Below are 12,164 nucleotides of genomic sequence, written 5' to 3'. Positions count from 1 at the left end.
TCACGGGGGCCTGAGAACATCAGAGATTTACTGTCCCGTGGTCTGGAAGCTGGGAGTTTAAGATCTCTGAAGGCGCAAGTGAAGGACTTGCCCTGGCCTCACTCCTTGGCTCATCAATGGCCTTGTCCCTTATCTGTCACATCATCTTCCCTCTGTGTGTGTGTGTGTCTGGCTCTGTGTCCAAATTCCCCCTTCTTAGGAGGACAATAGGCATATTAGATCAGGGCCCACCCTCATGACCTCTCTGTAACTTGACCATGACCCGGACCCTATTACCCGGTGAGGTCACGTGTACAGGTGTCATTTTGGAGGGACACCTGGAGCATTTAAGAAAAAGGACAAGAGAAAAGCAGGAACTCAGCCCGCGTGACCTTGTTTTCCGTCGTGTGGTCGAGGGTGCCATGGGCTTCTCATGCTGTGGTCCTCTTCCGGCCGGTGCTGGGGAATGTGAAATATTTCTTTAAACCTGTGCCTTACTGCTGCTGTTTCTGTTACCGGGTGCCTCTCCTGCTTTCTGCACAATACCTCTCCCTCATGAGAGAGACGAGGCAGCCGGGGAAGGGAGCAGGAAAGGGGCAGGGAGTATTCGCGTCTGCTGCTTTCAGCCAGAGCTGACCCTGCCCCATCCGCCTCTCAGGGCAGATGGGGTCAGATGTGAACCAGTGCTGGGAGATGACCCCGGTGGGAATTGGGCTCGTGGGGAAGATGGAGAGCTTCTGTTCCTGTTTCATGCGAGGAGAGCAGCATCTCAAAGGCAAGCATCCCCGTCAGATAATAGGACAATGGAAGAAGGCGGGATGTACGCGCCAGGAGGTGGGGGACTTGGGGGCCAAACTTGGGGACATAAGACAGGGTCAGTGGCAGGGCTTGTTGATTTTTATGGGGGGGGAGCGGGGAGAATGAAAGACAGAGAAACACTGAGGTTAATATTTTTACCTAATTTTTCCTTCTATGACCCCTGCTATATATTCAAAATACTCCTGTGGGCACTTCTCTCTTTCTTCAAAAGGCACAAAATGTTTCCGGGAGGAAGGGGAAGGGACCGCGGAGTCAGTCCTCGTTAGCTTGCTCAGTCAGAGATAGGAACCTCTGGGCTACAATTTTAATACTTCCCACTAGCATCACTTTAGTGAAAGCCTACAAGAGGAGGTTGGCTTTCTAATTATCCCACAGATGAGGAAGCCAAGAGGTCTTCAGTTCTTTGTGTCGTATTTCAAAAGGAGCAGGAGCAGTGCTAGAGTGTGCCCTGAGGAACGGGCTGCAGCGTGTCTGGAGATGGGGCAAAAGACGGATGTCCCCACAGTGGTGGTTCTATGCGGTTGCAGCCGTAATAACTAGTCCCAACCCATGGCAGGTGCATCACGGCTCACTGCAGAAGAGACCCGTAAAATGGTTTGGGTTAGAGCTGTCCGATGGTAGCCCGGGCTTGCCTACTGAAGCATGAGGTCCTCACTTGGAAGGGGCTCAGGTGGGAAGAGTGGCTGTCCATTGTAGAAGGGACTGTATGGGTCCTTCTCAGACCCTAACCCTAACCCTAACTCACTCACTTAGGACAACCTACAACAAGGCAACTTCAATAATGCCAACCTTAGAGATAGGTGGAGGTTTGGGGACAACTTACTGGAATGTACCCCCTTCTAGAAATACTGGTTCCAGGGCTCAGTGCAGGTCACAGGCAGGACAATGGGTTAACACAGAGATACGGCACACTAGAGACACACACTGTATATATTCCCATCGACTCCCTAGGCTTCAGTTTTATTTCCATGCTATTTTAATTCTGCTTGTTTTCGCCCCAAAGCCGCAACAGCAATAGTCATGGGATAGTATAGTAATGAATATCATTGTTCACATTTAAAAAAAAGAAACAAGCAAGTTACAATGTTTTTATTTGTATGTTGCTTATAAAGAAATGGAACCATACTAGAAATTTCTGCATTTATGGTAATCATTAGGGAAAAGGAGGAGTAGCCGTGAGAGAAAATTATACACCCTCTCAGTGTTATGCTAAGAAAAAAAAAAAAAATCTTTGTTCACAGGGAAAATTGCTGACAGCCACAGGAACCTTTTTTTTTTTTTTACTTTTGGAAAAAGGGCAAAATGACCTCAGCAACTTCAAGCATGATTTTCTAATTGCCCTACTAATGCAGGAAACATTTGGTTGCTTTTTTTTATTATTATTATTCACGTGAGTTACAGCAGGACAGATGAGATACGTTGCCTCCGCCTTGCTCTCTCCTTCCACCTCCCTGGCTTGGATTTTAAAGCCCACAGATCTGCTCGAAAACATCCTGGAGAGGAGCTCGATGCTGGGCTCCTCGGTGGCTGCAGTGAGCCTCTGTTCTGTGCGCCCAGCTGTGGCTTCCCGCCGCTGCTGGCCATCTCTCCAACGGATCACCCTCAAGACACAGTTCACTGGCTCTCGTCCTTTTCCCTTCCAAGTTGAGGTTTCATTACCTAATGTGTTTCTTACAGAAAACGCTTCCTTACACCTGCGTTGGTGACCAGTTTCCAGTATTCAGCTGCTTTAAAATTTTCTTTCACACCCATACTTCTCCCTGGAGTTCTTCATTCTTGGTGTAGTTTTACACACACACACACACACACACACACACACACACACACACACACACAGCTCTTGAGAAGGTGAACTAATGCGATCTCACCATGCCTTCCGTCCACCCCTACCCTGGACAAGAGAACTCCAGACTACAGTGTAGCCTGTCATCTTCCTTGCGGGGTGTGAATCTCAAAGTTCAGAGAAGAGGTACGAGTCAGTTTGCTTGAAATTATATGGGAATAAAATTTTGATGCTCCTATGTTCTATAATTAAATTTCAACTTATTTCCTTTTATAAAAGATGTATTTATTTATTTTAGGGAGACAGAGAGAGAAGGGGGTGGGTAGGGGCAGAGGGAGAGAAAGAGAGAGAGAAACCCAAAGCAGACTCCCCACTGAGGGCAGAGCCCTGTGTGGGGCTCCATCCCAGGATCTTGAGATCATGACCTGAGCCAAAACCAAGAGTCAGCTGCCCAACCCCACTGAGCCACCCAGAGACCCCAAATTTCTTTTTCTTCTATCTTTCCCATATCTCTGAGTTCCATTCACAAAACCTGAAAACAAACAAACAATTGTGTCCTATAGAGTGATGTCCACCAGCAGATCAGTATTTGTATCCTATTGCCTACTTTGATTGAGAAGTGGATTCCTCACAAGATGCTCTGGATTATTGCAATATCATTGAAATCTTGCCACAGAAAACATTACAGCATAATCACCACGTGTATCAAAATATGGCTTCAAACCCAAGAATGTTGGAATATTCTCTTGGTATTATAGAAGGATTTGTCCCATACTTTCAAGCCACTGTTAGCAAGGGCACGTGACATGCGAGGACTCTCGTTTGTACGGTTTCACGATGGAAAATGTGGGTTTCTGATTTTCAGAAGTTGGTGAAGCCCCCCGCCCCCCACCATCCCCACTCCCACTGTCAACTGTGGTCTATGTTCCAAAGTTCAGGCATATGGGTTTTCAAATCAAATTTCCTTAGTTTTATTGGGGCTTACCAGGATCAAACTTCACTGACATTCTCCTCAATAAACTGAGACAGAAGACAGATGTGTCACAGCAGAGGGAATGGCAGTGTCTGTGTTCTATGAAACCCAACTTGCACAGACGTGTGGAAGAGGGGATGACAGGGACAGAACTGTAAAATGCGGCTCTAGCATGTTCGATTTCCTCCAACGAATGATCTCTGTGAAACACGGAATCCTGGCATGTGGATGTCTTGCCCAGATGCACTGTTCCGATTCTGGGTGGGGGCACCCTCTTCCTCTGGTCAGGCAGGGTCGCCTTCATGTCCCAGATGCTCCAGTCCCCAGGAGGTCAGGCCTGTCACTGTCCCACTGTCACCGTGTGTGGTTTCCTCATCACCACCCTCCCCTGTTCCTCTGCGAACCTGGAGTTCCCACTGACCTTGAATTTCATGTGGCGTTCAGGTCTCAAGACCTCAAATGCTCCTGGGGACAAGCCCCAAATGAGGAGCTCCCAGCTCCAAGTTGACACCTCCTACCCCCATGCAGGGAGAGAGCTGCCTACCTACTGCCGTTAGCTTTACCTGTTCGTGGAGTTTCCCAGTTTCGTCCCCTGACCCTCACGCCCTCCAGGTGCAAGCCCGCTCTTTAACACTGCGGACTGGTCCACCGTGTCCCTCACCATCTGAGGTCTCTGCTAGGTGTTGCGCTCGCCTGTGTTCTTTGCCTGGGCCTTTTCCTCGGACGCAGCCCCGTGTTACTTCCACGAGCACATTTCCACTGGGCTCGCAGACCCTCCTCCTAGGAGTGCGAGAAGTCCAGAACTGCCTCCAGGATGTGGGCAGGGGTGGGGTGGCTGGGAGCTGGAAGGGGGGCAGGCAGGATTGCCTCGGGGACCAGGGGCCACCCGCCGCACACTTACTGTCTGTTTTGTCTGTTCACTTCCAGTATTTTTATATTGCTTCCCTGCAATTTCCCTCCTCGGGCTCTTCCCGCAGATCAACACTTTCTGCATTTATCTTTTGGAACAAATTGACATGCTGTTTTTCGGAGGTTCTGGTAAGTCATCTACATCCCAGTCTTCCTGTAAAAGAGTCTAAAGTTCTGATAAGGGCTGCATGGAATGGAGTCCAGACAGCTTGGTGTTCTTTCTTTTCTTTTAAGATTTTATATATTTAATTGACAGACAGAGACAGTGAGAGAGTCACAAGCAGGGGGGTGGAAGAGGGAGAAGCGGGCTTCCTGTGGAGCAAGGAGCCCGACACAGGGCTCGATCCTAGGACGCTGGTATCATGACCTGAGTGAAGGCAGCCGTCTAACAAATGAGTCACCAAGGTGCCCCCAGCTCAGTTTTCTTTGTCCTCGACACTGAACTACTTCTTGTGTGCACCTGGACAGACAGGGGACCCGTGTCTCCCACCCGGGTGACCTTTCCTTGACACACCACTCTAGATTCAGCCGGCAGTGGCTAAAACCTTGCTTAGCCCTTAGCTGGAGACTTTGTGCTGGTTGCTTGACTGTAAAGTTTACTCTTCTCTAAATGGAAATACACACATGGCTCGCCTAGAGTCCCTCCCTCTAAGAATGAAGTGAAATCGTACATGAAGCGACAGCACAGCTGGTGAGCCAGTACTGTTCCCCCCTCATTACACACACACACACACACACACACATGCACATGCATGCACGTGTGCACAGATGCGCAAACACACACAGATGCACACATGTGCGGAAATGCACTCATGTGTGCTAACACGCACATAGACACACGCGCAGATGCACACCCATGCCTGGATGCACACAAAGGGATGCACTCACGTTCGTTAAGACACACGCATGGATGCACATACACACACATGCACAGACACACACGTGCACATACAGAGATGCACTCACGTGTGCTAATGCACATGCATGGATGCACACACCAGCTGCACACACATGAACGGACACACACAGATGCACACACGTGCACATATAGGGATGCACACACAATCGTTAACATGTGCACGGACACACACAGATGCACACACATGCACGGATGTACACAGACGCACACATGCACACACAGATGCACTTACATTCGTTAACATACGTGCATAGACGCACATACATGCACAGACGCACACGGACGCACACATACACACACAGAGATGTACTCATGTGCGCTAACACGCACAAAGATGCACACGCATGCACTGACGCACATAGTCGCACACACGCACGGACGTACACAGACGCACGGACGCACATACACGCACACACATGCACGGGTGCACACAGACGCACGGACACACACAGACGCCCGGACGCACACATGCCTGGACGCACACAGACGCGCATGCACGCACGGTCGTACACAGACGCATGGTCGCACACAAACGCACGGACGCACATACACGCACACACACGCACGGGTGCACACAGACACACGCACGCACGGACGCGCACGGACGCACACAGATGCACAGACGCGACCCGTGTCCGCCCTTTCTTCGGCGGGAGCCTTCATCTGTGCTGCTTATTTTGGCCAGCGGCGCCCCGCTGTAAGCCGGGGGGCCTCCCTTCCTCAGGCTGGACGTGTTCACACGTCTTCTAAGAATGTTGCCAGGAATTCCTTTCCAGTGTTTTTCTGCGCAATTTATAGGTAAACGGTTAGTGTCTCTCTCTCCTTTTGCATGAAGTCGTCGGGTACTTTCAACTGACCCCGCAGAGGTTTTCTTGGCCCCCGTGGCGGGCATTTTGCAGTCGGAAGCTACAACCTCGTCTTGGCCCTATCTTCCGTGTTCGGTTGTGAGCCTGTGCGTGTTTGTGTTGCAGCCGTTTCAGGCCTGACCTCGGCTGTTTACGGTGTGGCCCGGAGTGCGGCGGCGGCGGGCCTGCTCCACGCCTTCTGCTTCGGCGCCGTGAAGGTAGGTGGGAGGCGCGAGGGCCTTCTCCCGTCTCCTCCCGTCCATTACGCGCGCTGGCGGCTTAAGCGAACGCAAGTGTTCCTCTAGCCATGAAAGACACGGGATCTGAGCGCATCAGGAGAGCGGGGCCTGCGGGGTGGGGCCTGGGTGGTATTTGACGACACCCGGAGCATGTGCCTTGCGGGGGAGCACCGACGCCCCCGCGTTGTCTCCCGGCATCATGACCGGCCCTGCCGGAGCCCCTGCTGAGCGCGGTGGTCAGGAGGACCTGTGTGTCGCCTTCTCCATCTTCTTGAATATCGCTCAAAAGACGGGAGAGAGAATTGCCTGATGCCTCGTGGACAGAGAACAGGAGCGGAGATGATAGCAACAAGATTTTAAGATCTAGAAAACAGATGGCCCGTCGATTTATCCAGATGGAGAGAGCTGAAGCTAGGCTGGCGGCCGGGGGGCCCGAGAAGATGAAAATCAAGATGAGCGTTAACTTTAGGAAAACACAAAAGCTGTGTCCGAAGAGAAAGGTAACGATTCTCAGCTGTGGACAGCAGTTTGCGTTTATGGTGCCCTGAATAATGGTTACATGGAGAATGGAAAAATAGGGGAGGGTGTCCGTATGGTTGTGTGTTTGTGTGTGCCACTGTGTGTGTGTGTGAGTGAGTGTTGTGTTGGGACCATCTTAACCTTGTCCTCCACACCGGAAAGTTGGTAAATAATATCTAAAATTGGAAAAAGTCAAGAAATAATACAACAAGCGAGTTATTTGGAAATAGGGTCATAGGTGCAGAAGCAACAGCTGGAAAGCATTGCCCGCAGGAAGCAGGCCTTTGGGCCATGAGGTGCTGTAGGCTGGGGACCCTCTTCTCATTTTCAGTGTCATAAAACTGTAGAGTTTCTATAACGTCTGAAGACAGTAACACACAGAATGTCCGGGGCATCTCTGTTCTGGAAAAACGTTAATTAATACTACACATGTTTCTTGAATTGATGGACATCCTACCTTTGCTGTTTTAAACAACAGATACCTCTTTGATAAAATAAAACTTAAACATACAAAAGCAAATAAAAATAAAGCATGTTCCAAAGGCTTCTTAATAGCTATCCAGTGACACTCCTTTGCTAACTTCTTAAAACGAGTAACTTAAAATCTTATTAAACATGTGGTTGTGGGTGGCAGGAAGATAATTGTCTGTTCCCCGTTGTGCAAAGGAAGGAGTGTGATATGATTATCTCCCTGGGCATTCCCATGGACTCTGTCTGTGATTGTCCACAGGATAATTTTCTCCCTCACTCCTTCCGTCCATTCCATATAGATACTTTCTTTCATATAAAGAAAGGGGGAGAAAGAGGAAGAGTCTGTCTTCTAATACACAAAGGTAATTCAGGTGTTGGTGGTGACCCTGTCGCCACGTTTATCTTATTGTGCAGAACAACAATTACACGGCAAATCACATGTTCTTTCTTCTGAATGCATTTCTTTATGCTGTCACAGGACGCCAGGTATTTTATTCAGGAACAGTACTGGAGTAGTTATTTTCTGAGTCCTTGCCCTTCTGAGTCCTTGCCCTTTCTGTTCATTTTGGTAAAACAGCTGCCTATAAAATTTCGGGGTTGCAGGCATTTACTTGCAGGGCTGTTTGTATGGTATGTACTCTGTTGTGTTTCAGTGTTTGTGTACATATTTATTTTTCATCCATTTTTAAGTTTTAAATTTTTAATTTTTTTAATGATGCAAGTATTTTTGAAGGTTTTGTTTTAGTTTTTAGTTTAATGCGGGTTAACATACACCATTCTATCTGTTCCAGGTGCACGATATAGTGATTTAACACGTCCATACAACACCTGGCACTCATCATGACAGGTGCCCTCTTTAATCCCCATCACCTGTTTCACTCATCGCCCTGCGGGGTGGGGGGGGCGTCCCCGCCCTCTGGTAACCATTAGTATGTTCTCTATAGTTAGGAGTCTGTTTCTTGGTTTATCTCTCTCTCTCTTTTATTCCTTTTGCTTATTTGTTTTGCTTCTTAAATTCCACACATGAGTGAAATCATATGTCTCTCTTATTTCCCTTAGCATTAAACTACGAGCTCCCTCCATGTCATTGCAAATGGCAAGATTTCACTCTTTCTATGGCTGAATAATAGTCCACCCTGCGTATATACCACATTTTCTATAAACATTTGTGTGTAGTTGTTAGTGTGGATATGTGCTTTTATTTATACATAGTAAAGACCTAGGAGTGGTATTGATGGGTCACATGGTTTGTTAATATTAAACTTTTTAAGAAATTGCCAAACTGTTTTCCAAAGTGTGTACCATTTTAGATCCCCTCATAATCTTTCAGATTTCAAAGTGTTCCAGAGTCTTCCTGGCACTTAATGTTTCACTAGTTTTTAAAAATAGTACTCCTATTATGAACTGGTGTCTAATTGTAGTTATAATTTGCATTTCTCTAATAATGAATGCTGTTGAGTAGGCTTCGTATGCTTGCTTGCTACTTAATGCATCTTCATTGGTGAAAAATACGTTGAAGTCTTTTTTTCTCATTAAAAAATTGCACTACATGTTTTTATTGAGGTATAAAATTTTTTTTTTACATGTTCTGAAGTCCTTTAACAAATATATATTGCAATATATTTTTTTCCAGTTCTTGGCTTCTCTGTCCATTTCATTAACAGCATTTTTCAAAGAGCACAAGTGTTTAATTATAAGGAAATCCAGTTTGTCAATTATTTACTTTATGATCTGTGCTTTTTACATCTTACCTAAAAATATTTACCTAACACGAGGTCACAAATATTTTTTCCTTGAAGTTAGGTAGTTGTAGCTCTAATGTTTAGATCTGTGATCCAGTTTGAGTTGATTTTTATGTATGAGATGAAGTAAAGATTGAGATTCACTAGCACAACTGCTGGAAAGACTAACCTCTCCCCACTGAATTGCCTTGGAAGCCTTGGAAACAAGTACCAGCTTCCAGGTTCTGGTCCAGCATGTAAGGAGTCTGGAAGTTGTATCTCCATCCTACAATAAGTAAAGAGCTGAACAAACTAAAAAATCAACGGCTCTTTTTTAAAATCCACCAGAGAAGGCAAGAAGCAAGCAGCTGGCTCCTTCCAAAGTCAGGGAGAGAGACAGGTCGATACGGGGAATCACGTCTCACTGGAGCAGGAACCCAGGAGCAGAAACCTCTGTGGGAACAAGTCCCAGGGCAGGAAAACCTGAACTGCCAGCTAGGTGTTGCTGGAGACTCAGTGTGGGCAAGTCTGGGAGTTCAGACCTCCAGGGGACCCAGTCATCAGGGACAGCCCACACCTCTGTGCATTTTACCTCCAGGCCCTTAAACAGGTTCCCTGTGAATATCAGAGAAAAATCCCTGCCTGCGTTCAGCAGGTGGAAGGGAAGAGTAGCCATTTTGAAATACATTAGAGCGTTAGTCTCTTCTTAACAAGGCCTGCCCTCAAGATTTCACCACAGCCTGAACTACGGGGATTTTTGTCAGAGCCTAAATGACTTGGAATAAGGGAAATCCCAAACTCCAGTTGGCTCTAGCCTTCCATGTGGGCAAAAGGAAACACCAACTCCAATCCAACCCATTCTGGCCATTCTGTCCCACCTGAAATGTGGACGGGACTCAGAAGCACTTATAGAGTTCACAGTCCAGACACAGGGTCCCTGAAAGACTCAGAAGTGGTCACAGGACCGTGGAATACTCCCCGTATGCCTTGCCACCCCATCAGTAAAGGCTGGTTTACCCCAGGTCTTTTCGCCCAGTGTGTAAAAAACGATGCGGCATACTACAAGGCGTAAAATACAGTTTGAAAGGATAGAGCAAGCATTAGAATCAGATTTAGATATGGCAGGGATGATGGAATTATCATATTGGGAATTTGAAACAGTTATGATTAATATGCTAATGACTCGAATGAATGAAGTAGACAGGCTGTAAGCGCAGATGGGCCATGTAAGCAGAAAGATGAAAATTTTAAGGAAGACCAAAAAGGAAATGGTAGCAATTAAAAAACGAAAACAAAAACACTGTAACAGAAACGAAGGATGCCTTTGATGAACACCACCGAAGAATCCTTGAGCTTAAGGTGATGTCTACAAAAGCTTCTAATTCATTTTGGCATGAGAAAAGACTGAAGAAACAAAATATCCAAGGACTGTGGGACAACTGCAAAAAGTGTAACATATGTGTACTGAAGATGTCAGAAGGAGAGGAGAAAAAGGAGCAGAAAAAATACTTGAAGTCCTAATGACTGAGATCTTCCCCAAATTAATATTGGACCCCAAACCACAGATTCAGGAAGCTCAAAAAAACCCCAAACAGGATAAATTCAAAAAACCCCTAACAACAAAAACAAAAACTAAACAAGTGCCTATCATTCAAAATGCTAAAAATCAAAGCTAAAGAAAACATCTTGAAAGAAAACAGAGGAAATAAATATCCTTACCTTACCTTTGGAGAGCAAAGGTCAGCATTTTATCTGACTTCTCTCAGGAACGGCTATGAACAGAATTGTTTCCCCAAATTCATAAGTTGAAACCCTGATCCCCAGTGGGCTGGTATTTGGAGATGGGCTTTTTGGAGATAATTATGTTTAGATGAGGTCACGAGGGTGGTGCCCTCATGCTGGGATTAGCGCCCTTGTAAGAAGAGAGAGATACCAGATCTCGTTCTGTCACTGCTGTGTAAAGACAGAGCACGTGACCATTTGCAAACCAGGAAGAGAGCGACTGGGCCAGCACCATAATCTCTGACCTCCAGACTTTAGAACTGTGAGAAATAGATTGATGTTGTTTAAGATAACTGTTTAGTGATACACAGACTGTATTTTGTTATGGCAACGTGAGCTGACTGTGACAGGAAACTATTGAAGTGAGACAAGAGGAGAGTGAAATAGTTAGAAGGGTGGAGAGAGCAAAACTCCACCAACCTATAATTCTGTAACCCCCAAAATTGTCCTTCAGAAGTGATTTGTTGAAGGAGATTTGTTGCCAGTAGACCCGCCTTGCAAGAAACATTAAAAGAAGTTCTGCAGGGAATGGAGAATGTTGATCTGAGACTCATGACTACATAAAGAAGGGAGGATTACCAGAGAAGGAAATAAGTAAACACTTTCATTTTTCTATCCTTATTGCAACCATGTATTCAAAAATACAAGTATATCGTTATTGTGAGATATTTGCACTTTCCATAAAGTGATTGAGTTTTATTTGAAAGTGGACTTGACTTAACTAGAAACGTATATTACATACTCCAGGGTAGCCATTAAAATGTTTTTTTAAAACTATAAGTGATGTGTTAATAAAGGAGAGAAAATGAAATCATGTAAAATCAATTAGAACTTCAAAAGGCAGGAAGAGTGGGAGACAAAAATAGGAACAAAGAACAAGAGCAATGAATAAATAGTAACGAATAGAGCTGGTATTAATCGAACTGTATCAATATGACTGTGCATATCAGTGGTGCAGGCACTCCAAGTGAAAGGTAGCGATTGTCAGGGAGGGTCAAAGAACAGGACCCCACTATATGTTGTCCACAGGAAACCCCCTTTAGATATGCAGACACTTATGTCTTAAAAGTAAATGACTGGAGAAGTATATACCGTGCTAAAACTAATCAAAAGAAAGCAAGAATAGCTATACTAATTTCAGACTTCAGACCAATAAAACAGACTTTCAGAGATAAAGAATAGCATTGCACAGTATTAAAGGGATT

At 46.0% G+C, this 12,164-nt stretch overlaps 1 protein-coding gene across 1 annotated transcript in view; it reads left to right on the top strand.

Annotated features, from left to right (window-relative positions):
• Window positions 1-12,164, top strand: part of PCNX2 (pecanex 2) — a 285,897-nt gene that overhangs the window by 85,701 nt on the left and 188,032 nt on the right. The window contains exons 14-15 of the mRNA XM_082718946.1: window positions 4,482-4,592; window positions 6,354-6,445. Coding sequence (XP_082575072.1) covers window positions 4,482-4,592; window positions 6,354-6,445 — 203 coding nt within the window. The remainder of the gene's footprint in view (window positions 1-4,481; window positions 4,593-6,353; window positions 6,446-12,164) is intronic.

Source organism: Mustela nivalis (genome assembly GCF_964662115.1).
Source record: "Mustela nivalis genome assembly, chromosome: 2".
Lineage (NCBI taxonomy): Eukaryota > Metazoa > Chordata > Mammalia > Carnivora > Mustelidae > Mustela > Mustela nivalis.
Note: the sequence above shows the minus strand (reverse complement) of the source record. Positions and strands in the feature narration are given on the sequence as shown.